Source organism: Aulostomus chinensis, chromosome 4 (assembly GCF_037954235.1).
Source record: "Aulostomus chinensis isolate RoL2024-O1b breed Wild chromosome 4, RoL_Achi_v1.0, whole genome shotgun sequence".
NCBI classification, from domain to species: domain Eukaryota; kingdom Metazoa; phylum Chordata; class Actinopteri; order Syngnathiformes; family Aulostomidae; genus Aulostomus; species Aulostomus chinensis.
Window position 1 is genome coordinate 4,425,164 of NC_141323.1, and position 24,757 is coordinate 4,449,920.

A 24,757-nucleotide genomic window follows, 5' to 3' on the forward strand; every position below is an offset into this window, starting at 1 on the left:
ATGGCGCTGCTGTTTAGCAAAAGTTTTTTGGAAATGAATGTCCTCACTGCTGCTGTTGGTGTTGGGAGAAATAAAGGCACAATCACATTACATGTTCTGAAGCGTTAATAAGACTGAATCGGTCAAACGCGGCAGTGCTCGCGTACCTTTGTCCTTCCAGCTGAGCTAAAAGGGTTATGGAAGAGTAACAGTAACACCACAGATTGGTTTGTTTTGCCCTCTTTATGATTTTATCTCTCTGACCTCGTGTCCTGTGGTGCAATGTCATTTTCAGGCCAGCTGGCAGCTGGGACATGTGAAATTGTGACGCTGGACAGGGACAGCAGCCAACCACGGCGGACCATCGCCAGGCAGACGGCCCGCTGCGCCTGTAAGAAGGGCCAGATCGCTGGAACTACAAGAGCCAGACCAGCCTGCGTGGACGGTAAGAGGAGGGGCAAGGCCATCCTGGCTTGGTTTCCTTTCTTTACAAACGTGTCCCAGTGTTCTTCCTGAGACATGTTTGGATTTTACATTGCATCCTTGTGGTTTGTACGCACAGAGCGAACAGGAGTGTGAGAAGTTCAGCCGTAACCAAGTTTGGAGTCGTGTCATTAGTGTGTGGGCAGCGAGGGTTTGGCTGGTTTTTTAAGCCGGGTTTAAGGTGGATCAACCTACAGTGTGGAGTAAACTGGATCACAGGGCGTCTTTGTGATGCTAGTAAAGCTGCACCAAACCAATTTACCGCTGAACCTTTTTTTTTTTAGTACATGGCTGCAGGGGGGGAGGAAGTTTCATGCACTAGGTTTGTGCAGCATTTATAATTGGCTGTATTCTTATTTTTTCTGACCTTATTTCACGGAATAAATAACATAAAAATATTAAAACGGTTAAAGAAAATGAAACCACATCAGCTGAAAAATCGTTTCCATGGGTAGGGACCGAGTTATGTATTTAATTCATCACATAATTTTCTATGCGGCGGTTACTACACAAAGCCTGGATATTCTTGGTGTCATGTCTATCAAAGACACAAGAGCTCCACTTTTTAATTAATTTCTCAGCCATTTTTATGGTTAATGTAGCTGAAGACATGGACAATTTAGCCTTAAGGCAACGCTTAGATTTGACTGAATCAGCTTTGGATGATTTTCACAGTGACAGCATGTTAGACAGAATGAAACGGTAGTTGAAAAGCAATGGAGTGTACTTGACTTCTTCATTCCAGCGCCTCATCGCTTGTTTCTGAGGTTCTCTCGCACCGTGGTAGTGTAAACAGCGTCCATGTTCTGTAGGAACGACCTGCGGTGATCCAAAGGTAGAGGCGTTTTTGATGTGCGGTCTCGACTGCGATCCAACAGCGCAGCTAAAGGAGACTTCACAGATGATCGGATGAGTCGGTTTTACCTGCTGATCGGAGGAACAGGGCGCTTGGACTGTGCGGATGTGAGGTTATACCACCTTTAATGGCAGAGTTGAATTGTGACATTGCAGATTTGACCCGACTCCAAATTCATTTTCTTCCCCTGGACAATAATTTGTCATACTGAGATTTGTTTATGAGCTGTGTTGAGGGAAGTCCGATTTTCATACACAATTTCATACACACCTGCACTGTGGGGTCACTTTGCTGCCCCTCCAGATGCCTGTTTTGATGTTGCATTAATCCTCAGTGACCAGAGGTATTTGTTACAGTGTCGGCTCCGCAAGAGTGTTACGGCTTATCGGCTGGCCTCTTACAGACCTGGAGAGGTGGACGGCAGTGGAAGGGATTCACAGGACAACCGAGTGCTAATCCTGAAATGAAGAGTTATAAATCATAGGACGTATTAAAGGACAGTTCTATTTTTTCACCCGGGTGTTAAGATCAAAAAGACCAATATGTAATTATTCCATTAATTTTGGCTCCAGGTTGAAAAATAGTGCAGCTTCTTTAAGAGGAAAATGTTTGCAGGTATTTTGCGCACAGAAGCACATCAAGTTTCTTTAAAGCAAAGTATTTGGAAGTGTTTTATAAGAAAGCTCACAGAGAAATATACAGTATGAGGTGGTGATGTAATTCCAAGGTGGATAATAACGGGTGCACAAGGTTTAGTCAGAGAATGGAGAACATACAGTAAAGGCTTTAAGGATTTAAAGCTTTTCAAATAGGAGAAAGTCTTTCATCCTCTGGAAGTAACAGATGGAAAGAAGTCATGTAAAATATGCACACAGGAAGTCCTGCAGAGATGAATATATCACTCTTGTTAGTCCTCATTACACATTTTTTTAAAAATTCTTTAATTTCAAATTAAGCTCAAATAAACAACCATTTAGAAAGAAAATTGTCACCTGAAGTAGGATTACGGACGTGCATCGGTTCCCTCAGCAAGGAAACAGTGGATAGAGCTTCCCCCCTGCTGTTCTGTCCACCGTCAACATCTCTTCATCACACATCGCGCGGGCGTGTGTGTGTGTGTGTGTGTGTGTGTGTGTGTGTGTGTGTGTGTGTGTGTGTGTGTGTGTGTGTGTGTGTGTATTCTTTGTTGTCCTTGCAATGACCCGGCCTCCCATCCTAGTTTGGAGGTGAATTCTGGTCAATGTATTTCTGTCGCATGTGGGCAGACTGGTTCTAGTAAGCCCTCCGCTAAATTGAAGATACATAATTTGCGTCTTCTTGACTTTCCAAGAGTTCAAGAGTTATCAGAAAAGGAATGCAGGATAATAGCGGCATGTCTTCAGTGTCGGCAGACACTGGTCATTTTTAAAAACATATCAATATCGGCCCCAAGGTGGATATTAAAATCAAGCTTAATCAAGATCAGTTGCTACAGTTTTGCTTATTGCTGTTTCTGCTAAAGATATAATTGACTTTTCTGAATATTTTTCCTGTATGAACCAAAAACACGGAAACTTCTTTTTATACAAATGATTTTGGCAAATACGAGCTATCTGCCAAATCTGTCATAAACGATATCTGATACTGGCAAAAATTCCGGTAGGGTGCATCTCTGTATCAGACCACATGGAGGGAATCCTGATGAGGAAGGTCATCATGTTGCAAGATTGTGTGACACTCAAAACAATTCCATCACCGTTTTACAGCTGCAGTAACAACACACTGAGCACTGGAGGGCGGAGCCAATGATGTAAGCGTGTACTGACAGTTGTTTGCAATACCTTTTACTGCCAGAAGGTGAAGACAAAAGTGCTGCAGCACAGCTTTAAAACAACGAAAGAGATTCACAAACACGTGCGTATTGTTGCGAAGTGTGGGGACAAATAGATAGACAGGAGAAAGAATCGACACAGTACCAGCTTCCACAAGCTTCTGCTGAGCCTGAGGAACTCACTGGTCAAAGAAGTTGTCCACAAAATACTGAAGTATGTACATTTATTTGCATGGAAGCTATTCTATGCACACACAGGTTTTTTTTTTATCGCTACGGTGCGATATTTTCACGACTTCCTGTTAAAACACACTTTTACTGCTGTTTACGGAGCAAAATCCCAGAGCTCTGTATTATTGCCATGCAAATCTGTGATGCTTGTTTCTGCAACTGCAATCTTATTTGTTTATGCCTCTCAATTTGGAGACTTTGAAAGCGAGAGAGAGAGAGTGAAAGTGAAAGTGAGAGAGCTGACATAAAAGACCCCGAACGCCACAAATGGGATTTCAATCAGTTTTAATCTACTGGAGTCCTTGAGGTCTGCTCTCGCTCTTGTAATATGCGTTTGCCTGGGCTGACACGATCCGTGTCCTTCATGCTTCAGACTCTGTTCACATCGGTCATCCCGTGCATGCAGGATAATCCATAGCTCCATCAACGGTCTCACATGGCTTCAGTCTGTGTGTGTGTGTGTGTGTGTGAGTGTGTGTGTGTGGTGGTGATGAAAACAAAGACGTTGCTGTGGCGGTGTTGATCCTGAGGAGTCCTTTGTTGCGGTGCTTTTCCTGTCTGCCACTTGCTCTCTGTGTGTTTAGTGCTTTGAGAAGGTGAAAATGGGGAATAAGCTTTTGGCATGATAAGCATTTTGTATCCGAGCTGTTTGAGTGCATAAGGAGACACTTGGAAGAGGAAAAAAAAAAAGTCTTATTGTATCTGGAGGGCTCTGCCTCTCTCTCCTTCCCTCTTTATTACCTCTTTGTCTTGCTTTATTTCTCCCTCTCATTCACACACTGTCACTCTGTTTCTCTCTGCCCTCCATCTGCGATGGCCCCAGCTACTCCGGGCCTCCATCTCAGCCCAGTATTGCACAAGTACTCCACCTCCCGTCTGCAGTGCTGTGCTCTTGAGCCCTGTTACCTCTATGCTTTACCTCTATGCTTGATGACTTTTAAGGAAGCAGATATTGATTCTTATTAGGAGGTTGAGAGACCGAGGGAGACTATTAGAGAGAAACGGGGAGTTACCTGCTCCTGCCGGCTGGGATCAAGAGTGACAGAGCTGCAGATGAGGGCAAGTCCAGAGACTTGTTGAGGGTCACTGTGGTTGTGGCCGCTGGCAGTGATAGCTCGGCGGGGAGACCCTGTTGGAGGTGAAGGTGACGCTGACAAAGGCTGCGGCCTGCGAGTTTATGTGCTGGCTCAGAGTGATATGAAATACTATGAAGCTCTAATTCTACAAGAGGCGCATCTTCTTGTGTAGCTTGAGTTTTTCCGTGAATCCGGCACTGATCGAGACAACAGTATGCGTCAGGCCCAGTCTCTGGGCTATTAGCCATTATAGGGCTCCAATCATACTGCATCAGCCCACTGGTTTGATTTGATCCGGGGAGGAAAGGACGGGGCCATGGTCTGTTGGGGAAACATGTCATGTCAGCTCCGGCAGCCAGTTAGCAAGCTAGCCGCCGCTGCAGCACTGTCCAGAGGGACAGCAGGGCCGAGAAAAGATGGTCCGGCGGTGAATCTGTAATGTTGCTCCTCCTTTATTTTCTCTTGGCCCTTTTCTCTCTTTCACATGTATAGTGAAGACTGATGACCACGGGCTCGTCTTGTCAGAGGGAAAGGAGGAGGCGGAGGAGGAGAGGGCAGGCAGATGGGTACCGCAGCCCGCGGTGGGTTGCTTCTCCTTGGCTCTAGCCTCTAAACTGGAGCGTGACACAAATCACATGGCGCTTTTTATATACCGATCACACCCAGGATGCACAGAGTCTCCCAGGGTGCCTTTTTTTTGGATCATGTCTTCACATTGGCGCTGTTGGCTAAAAACCCTTTTCTAATCCCAGTTAGCATGCAGGATTGCAAGTAAAATATATGAAAGATGGAAGGATGAGGCATTGCAGCCCAGTTGAGGGGGGGGGGAATCTTGTGCATGATAAGTTTGATTTGTTAAAATCTGTTTGGTTTCGCTGTTACTATTTCAGGAATCATGAAGTAAAAAGTACAACTGAGTCTGAATTGTGGGTTTTTCAGTTTGGCATCATTCTGTTGCAAAATGATTTACCATGTCAGGTTTCAGTCTCATGACAATCATTCTCCATTTCAATCATTAAAAACTAAAAGTTCCATCTGCTGTTTCTGAAAATGATACTGTGACAGTGAGTCGTGGCTGAAAAGTTCAACAGGTGAACAGGAGTGGTGGGGGCGGGGCTTCCTCCCAAAGGTATTGCCACCTTTTATTTCTTCGAGTGTCTTAAAACAGTGTTCATTTCTGAATTAATGCATCAAGAAAATACTGGACACTGGTTGTCGAAAGAGTTGCTTTTTTTGCACCACGAAAAACAATATTATTAACTAAAAGTTGCCTGTTTTTTAATTTATTTGATTTTTTTAAACATTTTTCATGGTTTTAATCCACTGCACGTCTACCGCAGTCGGATAGTTTATGTGACAGATCTTTACTTCAAGGCTCACATTTGTGCCTATGTATGAAGATAATAAATAAATGATTAAAGTCACAATAAAAGTTCATCTTGTTTCAATGTCGCAATATTACAGAATTGCAGTATTTATATTGAAAAAATAAGTGTCATGATACAAGAAGAGGTACTGAAGAAGAGGTAAGATTTAAAAGTTAAATTTTATATTTTTTTCCCTGCAAATCAGTTTAATTGGAACTTATAATACATGATAGCAGTTATAGTGTAGCTTGTTTCCTTTAACCAAATATCTGTAATAATTAAAAGTCAGAGTCAGGTAAGCCAGGAAGTATTGTATCTATATTTTGGGGGGGAAAAATGCTCCATAAATGTGAGAAATCTGTTTTTTTGATGATTGAATGAGTTCTCAGCTCTTGAGCTGACATCAGCCGAACACCCAGTTATAATTTGTCGAGTTTTCCTCAGACTGCCACTTCTATCATTTGCTTTAAAGTGTTACCAGGAAATCTCAAACGTATCAAGAAAAGTTTGGAAACTCCCCCCCCCCCCCCCACACACACACACTTTTGTTTGTCAGAGCTCCTCATCTTCCCCATAAACTCCCCAAACATTATTGAGACAACTTCCTCCGACTGTCGAGACATGGCGCTCACAGGATATGAGAGGGAATGAGAGAACCCACCAAAGTCCCAAACGAGTGTCTGTGTGATTGTTTTTTCATTACTTTCTCTCTCATTTTCCTCTTTTTTGGGCACTCTGAATTTTGGAAATATTAATGCAGAGCTCTCCCTCCAGAGTGACTTGTATCAAAACAGTTTCTTTGTGGGTTTACGCAGACGCACATAAAAACACTGAGCCGGTTTGTGTTCGGCAGCATGACAAGCAGAAATATAATACAAAGAATGCTTGTGTTTTCCCCGTAGGGTGAAACGCTGACGAGTGGTGCACATTAGCATAAAAATAATGCAAAGTGTCATGCTCTGGCTTTCATTCTGTGGCTGAGTTACAGTAAGTTTTCCATCCATTAACCTTGCATTATGTTTCTTTGTTACCCCCCCCCCCCCCCCCCATGGATTCCACAAGACAAATCAATTGCTCAGAGTTCTTTAAAATAGACCTTGTTTTTGTGTTTCTCGCTACTCAGTGAGTTATAAAAAACTGTAAAATGCTCATTATATTTTATAAAAGACACATACATCTAATAACAAAGCTTAGCACAGATCCAGACGTGCATTTATGGAGCATGAAGCAGGGGACAAACAGAGAAGAACCGATGAAATACAAAGACTTTACATACAAACCATTCACATAAATAAAACAGTGAAAATGTGGAGGTTTCTCTCAAACGGACTACACAGAGCCTTAGACAGGACAAATAAAGTGTTATTGACTTAGCCTCAGTTACTAAATACACAATAAATGCATCTGAGATAATAGCAGATCATTTTTTGAGTATTTACAGGTTAGAGGTCACCTTTTGAAATTTGGAAGAGGGTGAATTAAAAAAGAATTTCACACAGGGAATAAAAACAATGAAAAACATCTTTCAAAGATCTGTAAAATATTGCAAACACTTACTAAAGTAGATAAAAGTAAGAGCTATGGGGGAAATCTTTTTAAATTAACATATTTGTAGCCTGGAAAGACTCCAAATGTGGAAACTTAATAAATCACATCAAAGTACTGAAGGGAATTTTCTTGGAAATTGAGTGAGAATTGTATACAAATAAAAGAACGTGACATTTTTTGATGAAAACACTTATTGTTCATCATTTTTAGTGCCAGAATAAGCAGATTGATATGCTTTCTCTTCCCTCTGTGTGCATTACACAGCTCCTGACACCCAACTGCTAGTTAGCTTAGCTGCAGTGATCACCAGCAGTGGGACAAAAAAGAACGCTGTCTAGCAGTTTCACAGTTTTCTGTCTTTTTCACATCGAACGTTAAGCACGACCCTCGTTCTACTGCTGCAGACGAAGACCGTTGTGAAGAAAACTGCATTTACAACCCTTGGCGTCCAACAGCTGACTTGTTCATTGCTGCTGAGCTAACTAGCATCTGAGGGGTCTTGTCTAATTTACACAGAGAGGAGACAATGATGGGAAATGTGAGCTCGAGTTCTTTTCAAAGAGTTTGTAAAAACCCATGAGTGTATTCTCATTTATGAGAACCTCTGATGCCTGAACATGTGTTGAGTCTCACTAAGAAAGATGAAACTCCTCTTCCCTCTAGCTGATCGTGTAAAAAGATAAACAATGTGCGGTGGACACAAGGAAACATAGCGGTAAACTCTGAAAGAAGGATAGCGGAAAAGGGATTTCCTTAATAATGTGTTCAATCATTAAATATTCCATTTCACAGATACAAGTGAGGTTATTTAATCCTGAAAATAGTTCTTCACTGTGGCCGCAAACACATCACACTTTCTATCATTTTGTAAAAAAAAAACAAAAACAACATCTTCTTTATCCCCACATGATGGATTAATGCAGCCAGTGATGAATAAGTAGTCGGCTAGATGTGTGAGGAGGAGTGATTCAATATGCATACATTGACTATAAATATTTAATATGCCAGATGATATAGCTGGTACAGATGCCATAATGCATTCAGGCAAGCCGTTATGCTTTCTCTTAATGAAGCTGCATTATCCACATATCCCTGCTGGCCGGATCCGAACGCGGCGCGCCTCCATAAATCTCCAGGCACGAGGTGATGAAGTGGACCCAGGTGTTCCCAGGGTTCAAGTTGTTGATAACGTCAGGGGGTTACTGATGCATTATTGTTGTGCATCTTGCTCTCTGTTTATAATGAATCCAGGTTAATCAAGAGAGTGGCCTCTAAATGCCTTTTGAAAAGCAGATATAAGTCAGTTTACTCAAAGTGTTCAGAAAGTTTGGTTCCATTTCCTCTTTTCCACACGCTCTTTTCTGGGTTAAATGACAGGATTGTTGTGACCCAAGCGTCTGAGTCACCAGTAATTTTGTGCTGGAGGAAGAACTTAATTTGTATTTGTGGTTCTTGCCAAGTTCCGTCCTGATTGGATGCAAACTCATTCTGTCGAGATTCACTTAGAGTGTTCAGAGAGTGATGAGAGCTCAGTGGATGGACTTCCTGTGCTCTTGAAGGGAAACCCAGCTCTTCCTACAGCAGCCGTCTCTCCCTCTAGTTACCTGGTCTTTGACCTTCTCTGCAAAAACCACAAATGATATATTACTGTGTGTTGCTGTAGGTCATGTGATGACAAGACAGTGTCATTTTGATATCCAAGTATGTTTGTTATATCAGGCTTACTTCCTGCAACCACGAGGTGGAACAGATTGTAGATGTCTTTAGCTCTAAGTTTGGATCATATCTGACCTGGTCCAGTGACTACGGTTTCCTGTTCTGTGGTGAAATTAACCTCCTCGCCATGGTAACGCTCTTTGAGGCATACTCCCAAGCAAACCCTTCATTTGAAATTGATTGAATCACGAAGAGGAGTAACATCATAGCGTTAAAAAAGGCCATCAAATTTCCTGTTACCGCTAGGAGGTGCTATGACAAACCCGACCCCAAATTTATTTGGTTCTTTCTTGGCCCATTCCACATCTCTCCACCAAGTTCAGTGTAAATCAGCTGCATGTTTTTTGCGTTGACCTGCTGACAGGAAGCATGACCTCCTGAATGTGTCCTAAAGCACACAGACGGGTTAAATCAGTACAAGCCAGCGCCGGTGGAGGAGAGCTTTCGTTCCTCTTCTCTAACATTCTCCGAGTCTCCCTCCACATCCTCATCATCCTCATCGTTGATGAGATGCTGTCGGCAGCTCGGCGCCGTGATGAGACGCTCAGCAGCCTGCCTGCTGAAATCCCGCCGCCTGCTCTACCTGTTCCCCCACAAGCCTGCTCACCGGCGCTGCCGTGCTCGATGTTCCGTGCTCTCCCTCGCTCCACCTCACTGGTCTAATTGGAAGAGAAAAGTTACCCTGCTGTGAACGCGTGTCCGAGGGGCTCTGTCTGCTCACGGGGCTACAGGCTATAAACAATTAATTAATAATTACTGCGTCTGCAGACCCCTCAGGGCCGGGGACACAATTTACAGCAGGAGGAGAGTGTCAAGTGGGTTTGCAGTCTTAACTAGCTGAAACAGTGATTACATAACAGTTCACATATTGGTGACTAAATCTGCCGCGGTTCAGTTTTGAAGTGCTTTCGCCTGATGCGTCCAATACTGTAACGGCTGTTAGCTTTCCTGCTGGTGGCGGTTGTGTTTGTTAGCAATCATGATGCTAACAAAGTAGCTTAAGCTGCTCATACGCAAAAAACATTTGCGCAATAGATGATTGATCAATGACGGAAATTTAAATCTAACCGACTGGCTTTAGGTCTATTCTTTATTGTCTTCGATGTTTTGATTGTGTTAATGTCAAATTAACCGATCGGAGGGAAATCTGCGTTTCGTGGTGTTATGATCAGATTATGAAATCGTCACCGTCTCTGCCCCGACGATGACGATAGATGATGTAGGAAATCAAACCTCAATACGACACCTGCTTCATTTAACAGAGTTTAATATGCTGAAGAGAATCCTGATCAGGGGAAAATAGGATGAAACTAATCGACTTGTTGTTTTCATCGCTACCTTCTGTTCATTAACTGTAATTTAAACTAGGAAAACCACAGCATGCTGAGTGATTATTCTAGAATATTTCATACAAAACAAATTACATTACGATTTAAAAGTGTGGAAAAAGTGGGAGAAAAACTTATTATTATTAATATGGGAACTTGAGTTATGTGTGAAAAATGTCCCATTTAAAAATAAGTGTCCAGAACAGTGTGAGGCTTGAATTTTCCAACACCTCAGATAAGCACCTTGGAAATGGCACATTTCTGCAACCCTATTGAAGTGGAACTTTTACAGACGGTGGTTTCTTTTTATAAAAAAAAAAGTCATGCGTCGTTTTTCTTTTCATGTTAGATTACCAAGCGCTTATTAACATCCATCAATAATCTGAAAGCAAGTTGAAAGAGCACAATTCCAAAAAGTGTACAGAAAAAGCAATGTGTATGCACTGTTGACATCCTCGGTGCAAAATATTCCTAAATGTTGCAACAGTCAGTTTTCAGTGTCTTTGTAGGGCAACCTCAGAAAAAAGAAACCAGTTTTTCATCTACAAATGTTTCATACAGCATCAAGGACTTTTAAATGCCGCAATCTTTTAGCACCACACACAGATGTAAATTTTCCCCCTCTGGCAAACTCGACAGCTTGTTCTTAAGTAATTCCCTGTATTTGTCTAAATGTCGGTCTGCCACAAGCTGGCTGAGATATGTTCCCGTCGCACCGCACAGCCGGCTTTATTCCCAGTCGTTGATGGAAGTTCAGATCAGCCAATCATCTCTTGCCTTTTGATTCCTGTTGTTGACAGAGGGGTTGCCAAGAGAGTGCTCACTCAGTCATCCACTCGCTCACTCGCTCACAGCTCCCACCAAACACACTCAAGTCCATCTGGCACCGAGAGAGGAAGCGCTTTCCCTTTTTAACCCCCATTACTCATGAGGTGCTGATTCCATATGATGGGTGTCAGAGCCCTGCAGTGTACATCTCCTCCACTCCTGCACCCACTCATCTTCCTTTCATCTCTTCCCGGTGATTACAGTTACTTTTCCTCAGGGCCCGAGGGATTCAGACGGCCCCACTTTCCCACTTTTGTCGTGTGAACATATAGATGGATGCAGGGGACATGACCGACAGGTAGCATATAACAACTGTGGCGAGAGTCAGGGATCTGTGAGGGGGGGGGGGAGTCAACAAGACGTGATCTTTATTTTCTACACAACACAAGCAACTCCACAATTAAAGCCCATTGATTTGTATCACGCTACTAAGCTCACGTTGACTAATTTTCAGCATGCTTAGGCCTGACTTCCACTGATGGACAGAAACAAGTGCAGCTGCATGGTTTTACTAATTTTTTTAACCTAAAATTACTGTGTGTGTGTGTGTGTGTGTGTGTGTGTGTGTGTGTGTGTGTGTGTGTGTGTGTGTGTGTGTGATGCCGTGTCAGGAAGTAAATTGGTGGTCGGTGGATGTAAATATAACATGGTTGTGATTATTCTTTATCTTGCTCATTAAAGCAGCGGAGGAACAGCTGCACGAGTACACCGGGCAAGAAAGGGAGGCACTCTATTGTGACTGAAATGATAAAATGCATAATTAGGTAGTCAGTGTTGTGTTCCATCTCTCTCTCCCTCTCTCATCCCACCACCCGCCTCACTCTGTCTCCTGCTGATAGGTGCAACTCCATGTTTCCTCTTCATTTTCAGAAATGATGTTGTTCATTAATGCAATGCAATTTTCAGGCAGGCCGTTCTCTCTTTCTTGTTGCTGCGTTTTGTCTTTGGTAATTTACCTTTATTGGCTGGCTCTGCAATTTCATCTGAACACAGGTTCATTTAATAATGTATGCGTCTGGCTGTTGTGTACGGTTCCAAACCCACCTGTAATTGCTGTGCAGCTGAAAGAGAGGACGGGGCAAAGGAAGGAAGGAAAGAGGTTGAATGGGATGAGAAGAAAGAGGGGTTGCACACACAGCGGTTGTTTTTATTCCACATGTTCAGATCCTGTTGTAAATTTGATCTGCTGAGCAGTTTGTCAGTTTGGTTTGCTTTTCTTGACCAGCATGAGAATATTGAAACCACTCTCGTGTGTGAGGAAACATAGCTTGTTAGCTTAGCTTAGCATAATGACGCACAAGGAAACAGCTCATTTGGTCAAAATTCCCAGCATCTGTGCATTTGTCCAAGTTGTTATCAGAACAAGGAGACAGAGCCAAAAATAAGATGTGTCCAGTTTTTTACATGTTAGCAACAATGAGAAGGTTAGCTTCATTTCCTCGTCTTGAACTCTCAATGAATTTTTGGTTAAATGCTTATGAAAATGTAAAGCCTGTGGTTGTCACACTGGTGAAAGAGTATTTATGAGTAAGTGGCTAACGCGAGCTTTCTAAGTCAGGTTGGCTTCAAAAACAGCAGCTGCAGCTACACCTGTAGCACTCTACAATTTAATATCTTTACATCTGAAGGTCTGGTAGTTCGGCAGCAAGTCCTGGCTCGGGAACAGGATCTTTCTGTGTGGAGTCTGCATGTTCTCCCTGTTCCTGCTGGGTTCTCTCTGGTACTCCAGCTTCCTCCACAGTCCAAAGACATCAAGAGGGACCAGGTTAATCCAGACTCTAAATTGACCGTAGGCGTGGCTGGGAGAGCCAATGGTTGTCTGTCTCTGTGTGTTGGCCCTGCCATGGACTGGTGACCTGTCCAGGGGGAAGGCTGCTGGGATAGGCTCCACCCCCCCCCCCCACCCACCCACGACCCTTAACAGGAATAAGTGGAAGAACATGGATGGATGGATGGATCTTGTAGTTCTACTCGTTCCCGAAACAAACTCATATCCACATATCGACATTCCTGTTGATATTCTTTTGTGTTTCGGGTGGAAACATGATGATATAAGACGAATGATGTATTCAGCGATTTTGGTGACAGGAGTGTTTTTGGTGCTACACTTTGTAGATGGTCCCTTACACCTTGCTGCCAGTAACACCGTGCTGCCGTGAGTGTCTGGAAAGTTAAAAAGTGCACATACAGTATATTCCTCCTCCTTGTTGTGAGTGGTAGACAGGAACTGTCACACTCTCAGAAAAATACATGCGGTCACGGCAAGGCTTCGCGGTCGGGGCCGCAGCACGACTAGCACGGGATTTAACACCCTCTTACAGTTTATCCTGCCATTGTAAATGGATGGAAAGGACATGGAAGAAGAGATGGTTGGGACCAGTTTATGGACTCTACAAATCATCTCTAAATAACTGAAGCCAAGGGTTTTTTTTTTTCTGTTTACAAAGCTGTGAGGAAGGTCATTCCAGCACCCAGCTTTATATAAGGTAAAAAGTCACCATTATTGCAGAAATATTTCTGGGAACAGTAATTTTATCGAAACTCAGCTGGTTGCTGTGCTTGTCTCAGCCAAAAACATAGTTCAGCACCAAACTCTCAGAATAATGGTCAATTATCGCTTGGTTTCCGATCTACGAGTCTGCAAAAAAGCATATAAGCACATTCTTTAAATTTCTCTTAATATGTGTTTGTGTATCATAAAGTACCTCTGTGTCCTTATCTGTGTGAGTGTGTGTGTGTGTGTGTGTGTGTGTGTGTGTGTGTGTGTGTGTGTGTGTGTGTGTGTGTGTGTGTGTGTGTGTGTGAGAGAGAGAGAACCAGCCTGAAACACAACTGCAGTCACCCTCCGCTCTCATCTAATTGTTCTGCAAAGCCCCGCGAGGAAGATTGTGGTCACAGTTGTCTTTGTCCTTGGGTTGGAGCATCACTGGCTCACCTTGCCAGGGAAAAAAAAGAAAAAAGCCTGGCCTTCTGTTAAGTGCACAGGCACATAAAAGTGTGCGTGTGCGTGTGTGTGTGTGTGTGTGTGTGTGTGTACTCATGCATGAGTGTGTGCCTCTATATAGGAGGACAGACATCATTATCCTCACCCTTCACACCAATCCTGTCTATGGGATCTTTTTAATCTCCTTGTATATTAAATAAATAAAATCAAATGAATCAAATAAAATAGAGCCCCCCCCCCCCCACAAACACACACACACACACACACACACTTTTTTGCTATCATCCTCTGCTGTCACATGGGGGCAATTTTTTTAAGAGCCAGTTATGGAAAATCACACAGCCAAAATAATATTAGTGTGGTGGTGACAGGCGTGTGAAGGCAAGATGAAGCTGGGATAAAAATAAAGGGAAATGAATACAAATGGTGTCTCCTTCACCTAGAGGGGGGAATAAATCATACGTGCGCTAATGTGGCGTGCTCTCACTGGCTCTCTTTGTTGCTTTTTTGGCGTCAAAGACGACTCTCTCTCTCTCCCTCTCCCTCTCTCTCTCTCTCTCTCTCTCTCTCTCTCCTTCTCTCGCTCTGTCTTCTGCTGCCTTTCATTCTCCATCTCACTCCATCTGATTAAGTTAGCCACAAAGTGTCCTTCTGTATTAATAATCCGCTCAGAGAGGTGAGGTGGAAAGCAGAGGTATTTACTGATGTAGGTGTCAAAATGTCACTGTGGAGAAATGAAATAGACCTTGCCACCTCACTGTGCACAAGGATGTGTGTGGCGCTTCACGTCTGTTTCCTCTCATTTCTTGTGAACAAATTCCTTTATGTTAACGTTATTTGTTCTACTGGTTACTAAATAATGCATCGCTCAAATTAACATGCCCTCCTGCTACATTAATGTTCCAGGTTCCAGCCTTTTATTGCTTTTCTAAAATAATGGGAAGAATATTAAAAAAAAAAAAAAAAAAAGCATCACCAGGCTGCATGCAGTGTTTAGTTTGTTGAAGTAGCGGAACTGCGGTTTCAAGTAATACTGTCTGTCAAATTACTGGATATTTCAACTCTCTCTGAGTCAGGACTGAACTGATATCCCTTCTACATATTTTGGTACAATTTGCCTGTTTTGTTTTGTTTTTGTTACTCACTCTATTCTATGATGACAAAAATAGAATTCACCATGGTAAAAATAAAAGTAGAACTTTACAGAAGTGTTTCACTCTTAAGCTTTGGGATCTATTTGACAGGAATCTTACATTTGAACATGTCTGTTCCCATGTAGAAGTCACAGAACAGCATATACAGGCAGCTAACTCTAAGTAAATTCATATAAAATCAATTCATATTGCATTCTGCATGGTAGATCTCTATTAATGCAAATTTCTAAAAAAAATATATATATATATATATATATATATATATATATATATATATATATATATATATATATATATAATAAATGGGTCTTAATGGGATAAATTGACATGAAGCTCATGCTTGGCTCAGATATCTGTCAATAATTGAATTATAAGAATTGGAGAATTATTAAATGACGATTGATGATTTAAATCCAGTGAAAATGGACTGATGAAGGGATTTCCTGCATTGTTTGGGCCGTCATCAGCCTGAACAGGCATGAAACGTAACATGAGTCTCGTGCATTTGCGGAGTCCTGCAGTTGTGCTTCAGTGGAATCACCTCCACACGGACTCTTGAACACGTCCATTGCGTGTAAAGAGCCCGTGCAAGCGTTTGAAAGTCATAAAGCCTTTTCTTTTTGTCTTTTTTTAATTCTCATTTGGCTTCTTTTTGAACGTATTCCTGTCCTCTGCTTTTGGAGAGCAACACAACCTCTTGCCACAGGTTTCACTTGACTCACCTGGTAGATTAATTCACGCAACAATCCTGTCCTTCAGCGTGTGTGTGATCGGTTTCATCAGAGGTGTTTGGTGTACTGGAGTAGAAGAGAACATACTGGAAGGACGTAGAATTGGAAAATGGGAACATGGTAGGTCGAATGCGTCATGGACTGCCTCGAGGCTTCCAGGCATTAGTGGACCAGTAAGTGGTCAATGTGACCAATGCTCAGGTCACACGTGTCCCTTTTTTTCTGTCCACTGCCAGACGTCGGAAGAGGTGTGGATCGGCCCAACAAGTGAATGGAAACTAGCAGTACTACACCACTTGTTGGTTCATATGACCTGATTATTATGATTTCAAAATGTTTGGCACTTGTAAGTTTACAGAATGCAAAAAAAAAAAAAGTTTTCAAATAGACTTATTTCTTCTCTGAACACAAACTCTGCAACTGCTACCCTTTTTCTTCCCTGAAAAATGGATAAACTGTGGTGTAATGGGACCAGGCAAGACTGATTTGAGGGTGCAGAGGGCATGTCTCGATTGATAGATGGAAGAGGAAAAGGTAAAGCCTCACATCAGGTGATTGTGTGTTGCATGCACGCCCGCAGGCAAGCAAACCTTGCTCCCCGCAAATCTCTCAGAGTCTAAACTGAAGCCAGGAAGCCAGAGGTTTGGTCCCGAGGGATCGACACTTTGTGTGAAGCACTTTCTGTGGATATACTAGGACTTTAAAGCTAGCTCTGTTGAAATGTCTTCTGTACCAAAATGTTGTTGTTGTTGTTGTTTTTTCCCAATACTGATTTTATATTCCCTGGTTTTGTAACCTACCGGTTTTATAAGGATACGAGGCGATGGACAAGACATGCTGTTGGATGGTAAAGCCCCTGAGCCCATTTATATGATTTGTGATTTTGTGCTAAATAAGTAAAGTTGATTTGACGCTGTTACAAAAATAATCATGTCAAGTTGTCCGCTGAAGCGGCCGGCATCCATTTGTGTGTGGAGCGCTCACTTGCCGAGAGGAATTAGATATTATGCTTGATATATAAATGTGCTTTTGTCGTGTTTTCAATATTTAATTGTCCATGAAATTTTGATACGTTTGAGACTGTGGTTTGGAGACGGGTGGTTACTGGTCATAAACTCCGTGACTCGATGTGCCAGCAGTCCTGGAATGTTTGCGTGCAAAAGAATATAAAATCCAAAGAAACACACATTTTCCATTTTGTGGTACCGTCCCATAATACAGGCCTCAGGGGTCCTGCTGGTTTTAATTCTCTTCATTCTATGAGGGACTCCTACACCTGGGATGTCAGGGGAATGCAATTAACTATCAGGCTAAAAAAAACTACAGTACTAACGGACCTAAAGGCCAGCACAGAAAATCATAATTACCATGAAGTAAATCGAATTTCCCTTGAAACTGTAGCTGGAACCAATAAATATGCTAAGAAGGCATAACAACAAATAGACTTTACTGATTCGTTTAACACAGTTTTTTTTTTTTTTGATGTTATAAATTTTTGTGATGTTTAACCAAAAATTAATGCAGTAATGATTGGTTCATGCAACTGCTTCAAATAAAGGTTTGCAAAAATAATAACGATAACCGCCGAGGGGTTCAGGTCAGCCATTACATTAAAACTCTGACAGATGAGGTGAATCACATTTATGATCTCACGGTGGCACCTGTCATGTGGTGGGATATATTGGCCACTTCTTGACGCTGATGTGTTGGGAGCAGGAAAAGCATGTGCGAGGATTGCAGCCACGCTGACAAGGGCCGAATTATGACGGCGAGGTAGCAGGGTAGAGATGAGAGCCACTTAACAGGCACGTGTTCTTTTTGCAGTCATTACTACTGACCAGTACAGCACCCATGCTGAGCCCCGCCCTGCAGAAAGCAAAGGGGAGCGAACATCAAAGCGTGTTTGACCATGTCGACCAAGCCAGAAAAGGCCTAAGGACAGTGTGAGTCCTTGGGCCATGCTGCTGGGAAACGTCAGGCCCTGGCGTTCATTCATCTGGATGCTACTGCACTTAGAACACCCCGTCATGGAAACAGTATTCCCTGCTGGCGGCGGCCTCCTCCAGCAGGATACTGCATCTTTCCACACTGCTAAAATGGTTCTACAATGATTTTGAGGAGTTCAAGGTGTTGACTTGGCCTCCGAATTCCCCAGATCTCAATCCAATCGAGCATCTGTGGGATGTTCTGGAAAAACAGCTATTTTGGTGGCAGCAGGGGGACCCAACACAGTATTAAGCAGATGGTTTTGATTTTGTCGCTGACCAGCGTGGAGTTCCCAGTCCCATTGTGAACCAGGGCTAAACTGTTCTGTTCCTGCCGAGCTAACAAGTCAAGGTGAGAATTACATTCCTGGTCAGTGAAAGGCACCCGAACCAGTGGCCCCCAGCTCACCTCCTGTTGCTTCTGATTATCATTTGAAAGAAATTTTGCCCATAACAATGCTAATAGCCCCTTCATCACCACTACGTCCCTAATCTGCCCTAAACATCATCCAATCCAAATCCATAACCTGGAACTTCAACCCCCAACGTGCTGTTCCCCTTCATCACTGCAAACACTGCACCATGATTAAGTTGGATGTTTTTTTATGTTGATACCCCACAAATTTACTGCCTGATTATTTAGATATTTGATGCTATCGCACTATGTAGCTAATTGTGTGGCTAACACATTTGTAGCACAAACAGCAGACAGTTGATGGTGATGAAATAACTTTCATTAAATCTAATCTGTAATTTTCCTTGTCCAGTTCTACTATGTTAAATATATATTCAATAATTAACATGGAAAAATCTTCTTTCCGTGTTTCATTTTCTCATGTGAAAAGCTGGTTTTACACTTCACAATGTCAGGTGACATCTCTTTGGTGGCTCAGTTGTGTAGCTTCCAGATGTGGACACAGTATCAACACAGCAAACAATCCAATCAATGATGATCAATACAGCAGTTATTAAAACTAAAAATAATACAGCTGTGAAATAAACAGTCCTCAAAAATTCATGTACCTATTAGTAAAGGGGGTGTATGGAGAGAAGCTGCATCAGACTGAGCTAATGAATGACCCAGTGGCCCCGCCCCCTGATCATGGGCACTAATTACACTCATTAATATTTAAGCTCACATTTGCATGATGGCTCATAAATACAAGAAATGTTGGAGGTGCAGGAGGAAAAAAAAGAGGTGAAGGTCAGAAACATTTGCACATGCAGGTGTGTGTACTTAACGCATCATGTTTATTCACAAAATCCCTGTGTGTGTGTGTGTGTGTGTGTGTGTGTGTGTGTGTGTGTGTGTGTGTGTGTGTGTGTGTGTGTGTGTGCGCGAGTGATTATATGATCAATGATATCCTCTCCACTGTAATTGTCTTATTTTTCCCAATTACCTCTACTGGTCTCTTCTATTTGTAAAATTCGGCACCTTCTTTTTATCTCCTTTGCATCGTCAAAAGGAAAAAAACTCAAAGAAACTCTTAAGTGGTGACACTGATGATGCGATATGTAGGCAAACAGTCCCTAAACTGAATTAGTAGGATAAACGACTCACACACACACACACCTTAGGACACCAATTGCAGCTGAAAGATGGCGCAACTCGTCTATTAAATGTGACCTTTACTGTTTGGCTTAAGGGCACTGAGTTTGTTGCTGACGAGGTTGTTAGTTGTAGATTTTACTCACTGCTTTACCTTCCTGTCCACATCGATGCTTCACACTTTAAACTGCTTCATAGATTTCTAGGTAGATTGAAGCGGATTTAATAGAAGGCGTCAAATATTGGCGCCAACACACAGCAGAACCAAACACTTTGGGTGCTGAGTTGCACCATATGTGCTAATGTGTGCCTTCTATTATCCTAAACCTAATCACCCTTCGTGCACTACGTCACAAGAGTGTGGGTTGTTAACTGAACCTGCACACTGCGGTTGTTATTCCAGTTATAGAGAATGCCGCCACTGTGAAATCGCAATGTTGTAAGGTGGGCTGACACTGAATCTGCCAGTATTTCTTTTACATTTACAGTTTTTTTTAGTGTGTATGTGTGATGGACAGTGGGTGTGCATGTGCGTGTATGTGTGTGTGCGCGCGTGTCTGTTTTCCTGTGATACGTATATGTGCATAAAATTTTTCCTCTGGGATACAAGATCGTCTCCTGAGACAGGACAAAGTCAATATGGAGACTTACACAGAGCCCACAGGGAGCAGGCCACCAGAGGCTGGACGTATACCAGATGCAGAGGGGAAGAGTTTGTACTGTACAGTGTGTGTGTGTGTGTGTGTGTGTGAGAGAGAGAGAAAACAAGGGCATGAGAGAGAGAGTGAAAGTGAAGATGAAGCATAGCAGCAGAGAGGGTTCGTTTGCTCAACAGGTCCTCCAAACTCTCCAGCTGCTGTATATCAGTCTTACATGTAAGATTTATGTTTGGTTTAACCTGAGCACTGGTTTGACAGAAATGGAAAGCCAACATTCACCACTAGTGACATGAAGCTAACATCTGGCCCCTGCTGCGGCTGCATGGTCACACACAGGACAGCTTGGAGCGTGATAGGGTGAACATGTGAGACGCTATTGGGGAGAGAAAGAGGATGAAAGGCTGTCGTGAATGTTAGTCAAACAAGCTGTCACCTCTTCTGTCTGGCTATCAGCTGCTCCCTGCCCCCCTCATACAAACTGCTCTCACTTCTAATTAACATTGCATGACCTCATTCTTCTGTGTGGCCATAATCACTATGGCCACTAGATGGCATCTATCATATACATGAATTTAGCTTCATGTCTGCGCTTGAGTTTATCTGCTTGTTCTTCTAGGGAGGACAGGGTGTGTTTATGCACAGAGATGTTGATACATCTCATACGTTCACAAAGTAAATTTCATGGCCATGAATGAGGAATAAATTCTATTTGTGTCATCAAAACAACACTGAGGGGCCACTCCAAGTCTCTCTCTAAGGTTCCTTCAGAGCTCTGTACTTACCCACCGGAAAATAAGAGGCAGTCAAAAGTCATACACAACATTGAAGAATGAAACAGATTTTCCTCCTATGCTGCTGAGCAGGGTAACTCTCATGGCTCATGCACATGTAAAGGAAGAGCATGACATGAAACCACACAGGACATAAAACGAAAATAAGATGAATCGAACCATAAGAATGTTATTTATTTGAATACACGTCCCTGTTGCCCTTCCCGTAAGAAATACTACAAGAGAAAACACAAAAGTAAAGTTCAGCAGAGTCTAATGGCCTTGTATTTCAGAGTACTACTTCCTCATGTACCTTCCTCAAGAGACAAAGGGCCCTATTTATGGCGGATGGGTATGAGTGTGTTGTGCGCTCAAATCGTGTTCAGCCTCACTTTGGTATTTGGAGGGTGCACAATCAGTGCACATACCACCGTGCAAAGAGGCAGTCATTAGACACCTCATTGTTCGTAGGTGTGTTTGAGGTGTGACATCACTCACTCATCACCCCAACCAGAGTGCCTCGTCAGGACTTGGCGTGTTGCAGTGTGCGCTATGTGGACACAGTTGAACTCAGGAGAAGCGTGCACTTCTCATCCGAAGAAACGAACCACACTGTGTGCCAGGCGAAGGTGGCGCGCACGTCTTGTTTATATAACGGAGAAGCAGGCATCCACCGAAGCCATCAGAGGTGAAGCAGGCCCGGGGGGAGGTGGCGGCCAGTGCTTCCACGTTGTCGTGCTTCAATAGAGCCACACTGCGATGCCGCGCATCTGCTCATCTGAGTGATGCACCCTTAAAATAGCTCTTCACACGTAACGCCACTGACCAAAGACCAGCCTCTTCCTGGTCTGTGGCACAAACATTTCCTCATGTCCAAAAATAGCAGCGCAGAATGGTTGCGCTAAGGTGAGCGCGCTTAGCCCCAAAACGTAATTTGCACAGGCCTGAAACTCGTGATGATGCTTGCGCTTGACTGAGCGCCAGCCTGTGTCGTGCTTAAAATAGGGCTCGTAGAGTGTTACAGGTACAGAGCATACATCAGGCTGACGAATACTACTACTAATTGTAGAAGCAGTAGTCTAGTACTACTGCTTCTACCACTAACAAAATAAAACTATGTCAATGATGAACTTCAAATAATCTAATCATAATTTGTGGACCCCCGTTGAGTTGCTTCAGATGAACCTTTCCCTGATTGTTTGTCACAGCAGGCTCATGGCTGTCAGAGTCTGTCAATCCACATGAGTCCGACTCACGGGGAAAGAAACCTGAGATGAGTGACACCTTCATGTTTGACAGAAGCCACCACTGATTCCAATCTAAGCTTTTATTTTCAAATTGTATTCAAAGTATCTTTGGCTATACTTTAGCATGAGGCCTTGTTTCGATCTGCCCCGTATTTCTATTGGCAGAAAGCTTTTATTGTGAAACATTTACAGGAATGTTTTGCATTTCCTGAACCTCTGTTTGAAACGATATTTGATGGATTTCACGTGGTCATTTAATGCATTCATTCATCAACCGTTGAAACTGTCACGTGTGGAAGAACCTTGAGATTGGCTGAGAGGGTCTTTCCTTTATAAAATGTTAGACCTTGAGTTTGGCTTGGTGGCCTGTAACCTGCAGCCACTGAGGCGACATGTTTTATATTTTGATAACTTTTGATCACTTCAAATATGAAGGAGACATTCTTCTAATACCGTTTCCTGTCCGGATCCAACTAATTACCCCGTCCTTTTGTTCTTGTTCTCGATGCCTCAGTGGATCCGTTGTGGGTGTCTGTTTTTTTGACGTAATCCAGGAGATTCAGTGGTGTAGAAATGCAGGAAATTTGATTTAAATTAGATTTCTTTTTCTGCTGGAGGGCTCCAAACCCTTCACCGCTTGTGTGTCTTTCCAAGTTTGCTCCTACATTTTTAAACATAATCAGGCACCCGTGGAGGCTACATTGATAATCTTTTTAATCAGGAGAGGAAGTCTACATACGCTCAAGTTGAAAACTGTATTTGTCCTCAAAGGGTTTGAAGCCAAGAAAATGAAATGAGACATTTGTAATGAACATTAGCTCTGGCTAAGAGATGTATTTAGCTTTATTTATCTGTGTAATTGGTGTCATTGATCTTGTGAACAAAATATTGGCCGCAAGTTGAAATTGACACAATATTGGCAGCTATAGTTCAGTTCAGAATTACAGCCATAAATCCCATGTAGACGTCGGTCTTTTAGATGCTGGTAATTTCTTATCTCTCCTGTAATATTGGATCTATACTGTACGTTAACTGGGCTCCACCTGGGTCCACTTGTGTCCACTCCTGTAGTGACTAAATCAATCAGGTTACTATATAAGGAGTGAAGGAAGAGATGTTTTAAATGAACCCGACAACCATCTGTCCAAACGTGTTGGTCGAATAGTAGAAGAAGTCCAGATTTGATCTCGGAATGTGGGTTCCACATTCCATTCAAGAGCTATTCAACAGAATTGAGCAGCTCTTGAATGCACCATGAAGGCGAACAAAGGCTACAAAGTTGTGGCATCCGACCTGCCGGGAGGAGCTGTGGTCCACTGGGCTACAACAGTGTGAAGGATGGACGGGTAAATGTGCGAACATGACCAGCAAACAGCTACTAAGATCAGTCCAATACATCTTGGTGTGAGAAGCTGGCATGATTAGCACCTTGCTAGCACGTCTAGGAGGACCAGGACAGCCGGCTGTGACATGTCCCTCTTAACATGATTCTAAAGAGGAAACTGAAATTGATCTCTTATCTAAAAATTGCTTCCATCTAGAGCTCTCTCTTTGGAGGGAATCAATAACTTTTTTATCAATAAGCAGAACATAAATAAAGAAATTCCAGCGCTACGTGTAAGTTCTGCACCGAACCTGTCGCACAACTTTGATTGTTGAACTTTTGACGGTGAGGAAATGTGACCTTACGTTTTAGCGATGCAGTGACTTTTGTACATCTGTTGATGTGACAGAAGTTGAAGTTGTGCATCGTTTCTTACATTTTTATTGGTTGAATTTGAATTTCACACATTTAAAATGTGTGTAAGGGCTCTATATTTGGTTGTATCGTTTTAATGAATAATATGAAGAGTCAAAATGTGGACAAATTAAAAATCTGCAAATTCAAATTACAGTTATGGGTAGACAACAATATGGGCAACGCTGATTGTCCCATCCATCCATCCATCCATCCATTTTCTTCCGCTTATTCCTGTCAATGGTCACGGGGGGTGGAGCCTATCCCAGCGGCTACGGGTGAGAGGCGGGGTTCACCCTGGACGGGTCACCAGTCCATGGCAGGGCCAACACACATAGACAGACAACCATTGGCTCTCCCAGCCACGCCTACGGTCAATTTAGAGTCTGGATTAACCTGGTCCCCTCTTGATGTCTTTGGACTGTGGGAGGAAGCTGGAGTACCAGAGAGAACCCACGCAGGAACAGGGAGAACATGGAGACTCACCCAGAAAGACTCCAGCTGAGACTTGAACCCAGAGCCTTCTTGCTGTGAGGCGACAGTGCTGACCGCTGCTCCAGCGTGCTGCCGAACGCGAATTGTAATGTCATATATTTTATATGAGGCCTTTTAAATCCCACAGTGGAGTCTTTCTATTTTACCCAAAATTGCAATCACATTGTATGATATTTATATTGTGTTGTACTTGTCACAAAAAATCGAACCCTACAAAAAATGTGCATTTTCAGTTTGTCAGTCTCATAAAAAGTGTTTAGGTA

The 24,757-nt window shown here is 42.8% G+C and overlaps 1 protein-coding gene across 4 annotated transcripts in view; it reads left to right on the forward strand.

The window, feature by feature from the left end:
• The window catches only part of tafa5a (TAFA chemokine like family member 5a), a 291,469-nt gene that overhangs the window by 227,378 nt on the left and 39,334 nt on the right, over window positions 1–24,757 (forward strand). For all 4 annotated transcript variants that reach the window (XM_086201151.1, XM_086201153.1, XM_086201154.1 and 1 more), the window contains one exon: window positions 275–424. In XM_086201151.1, the coding sequence (XP_086057277.1) occupies window positions 275–424 (150 nt within the window). The remainder of the gene's footprint in view (window positions 1–274; window positions 425–24,757) is intronic.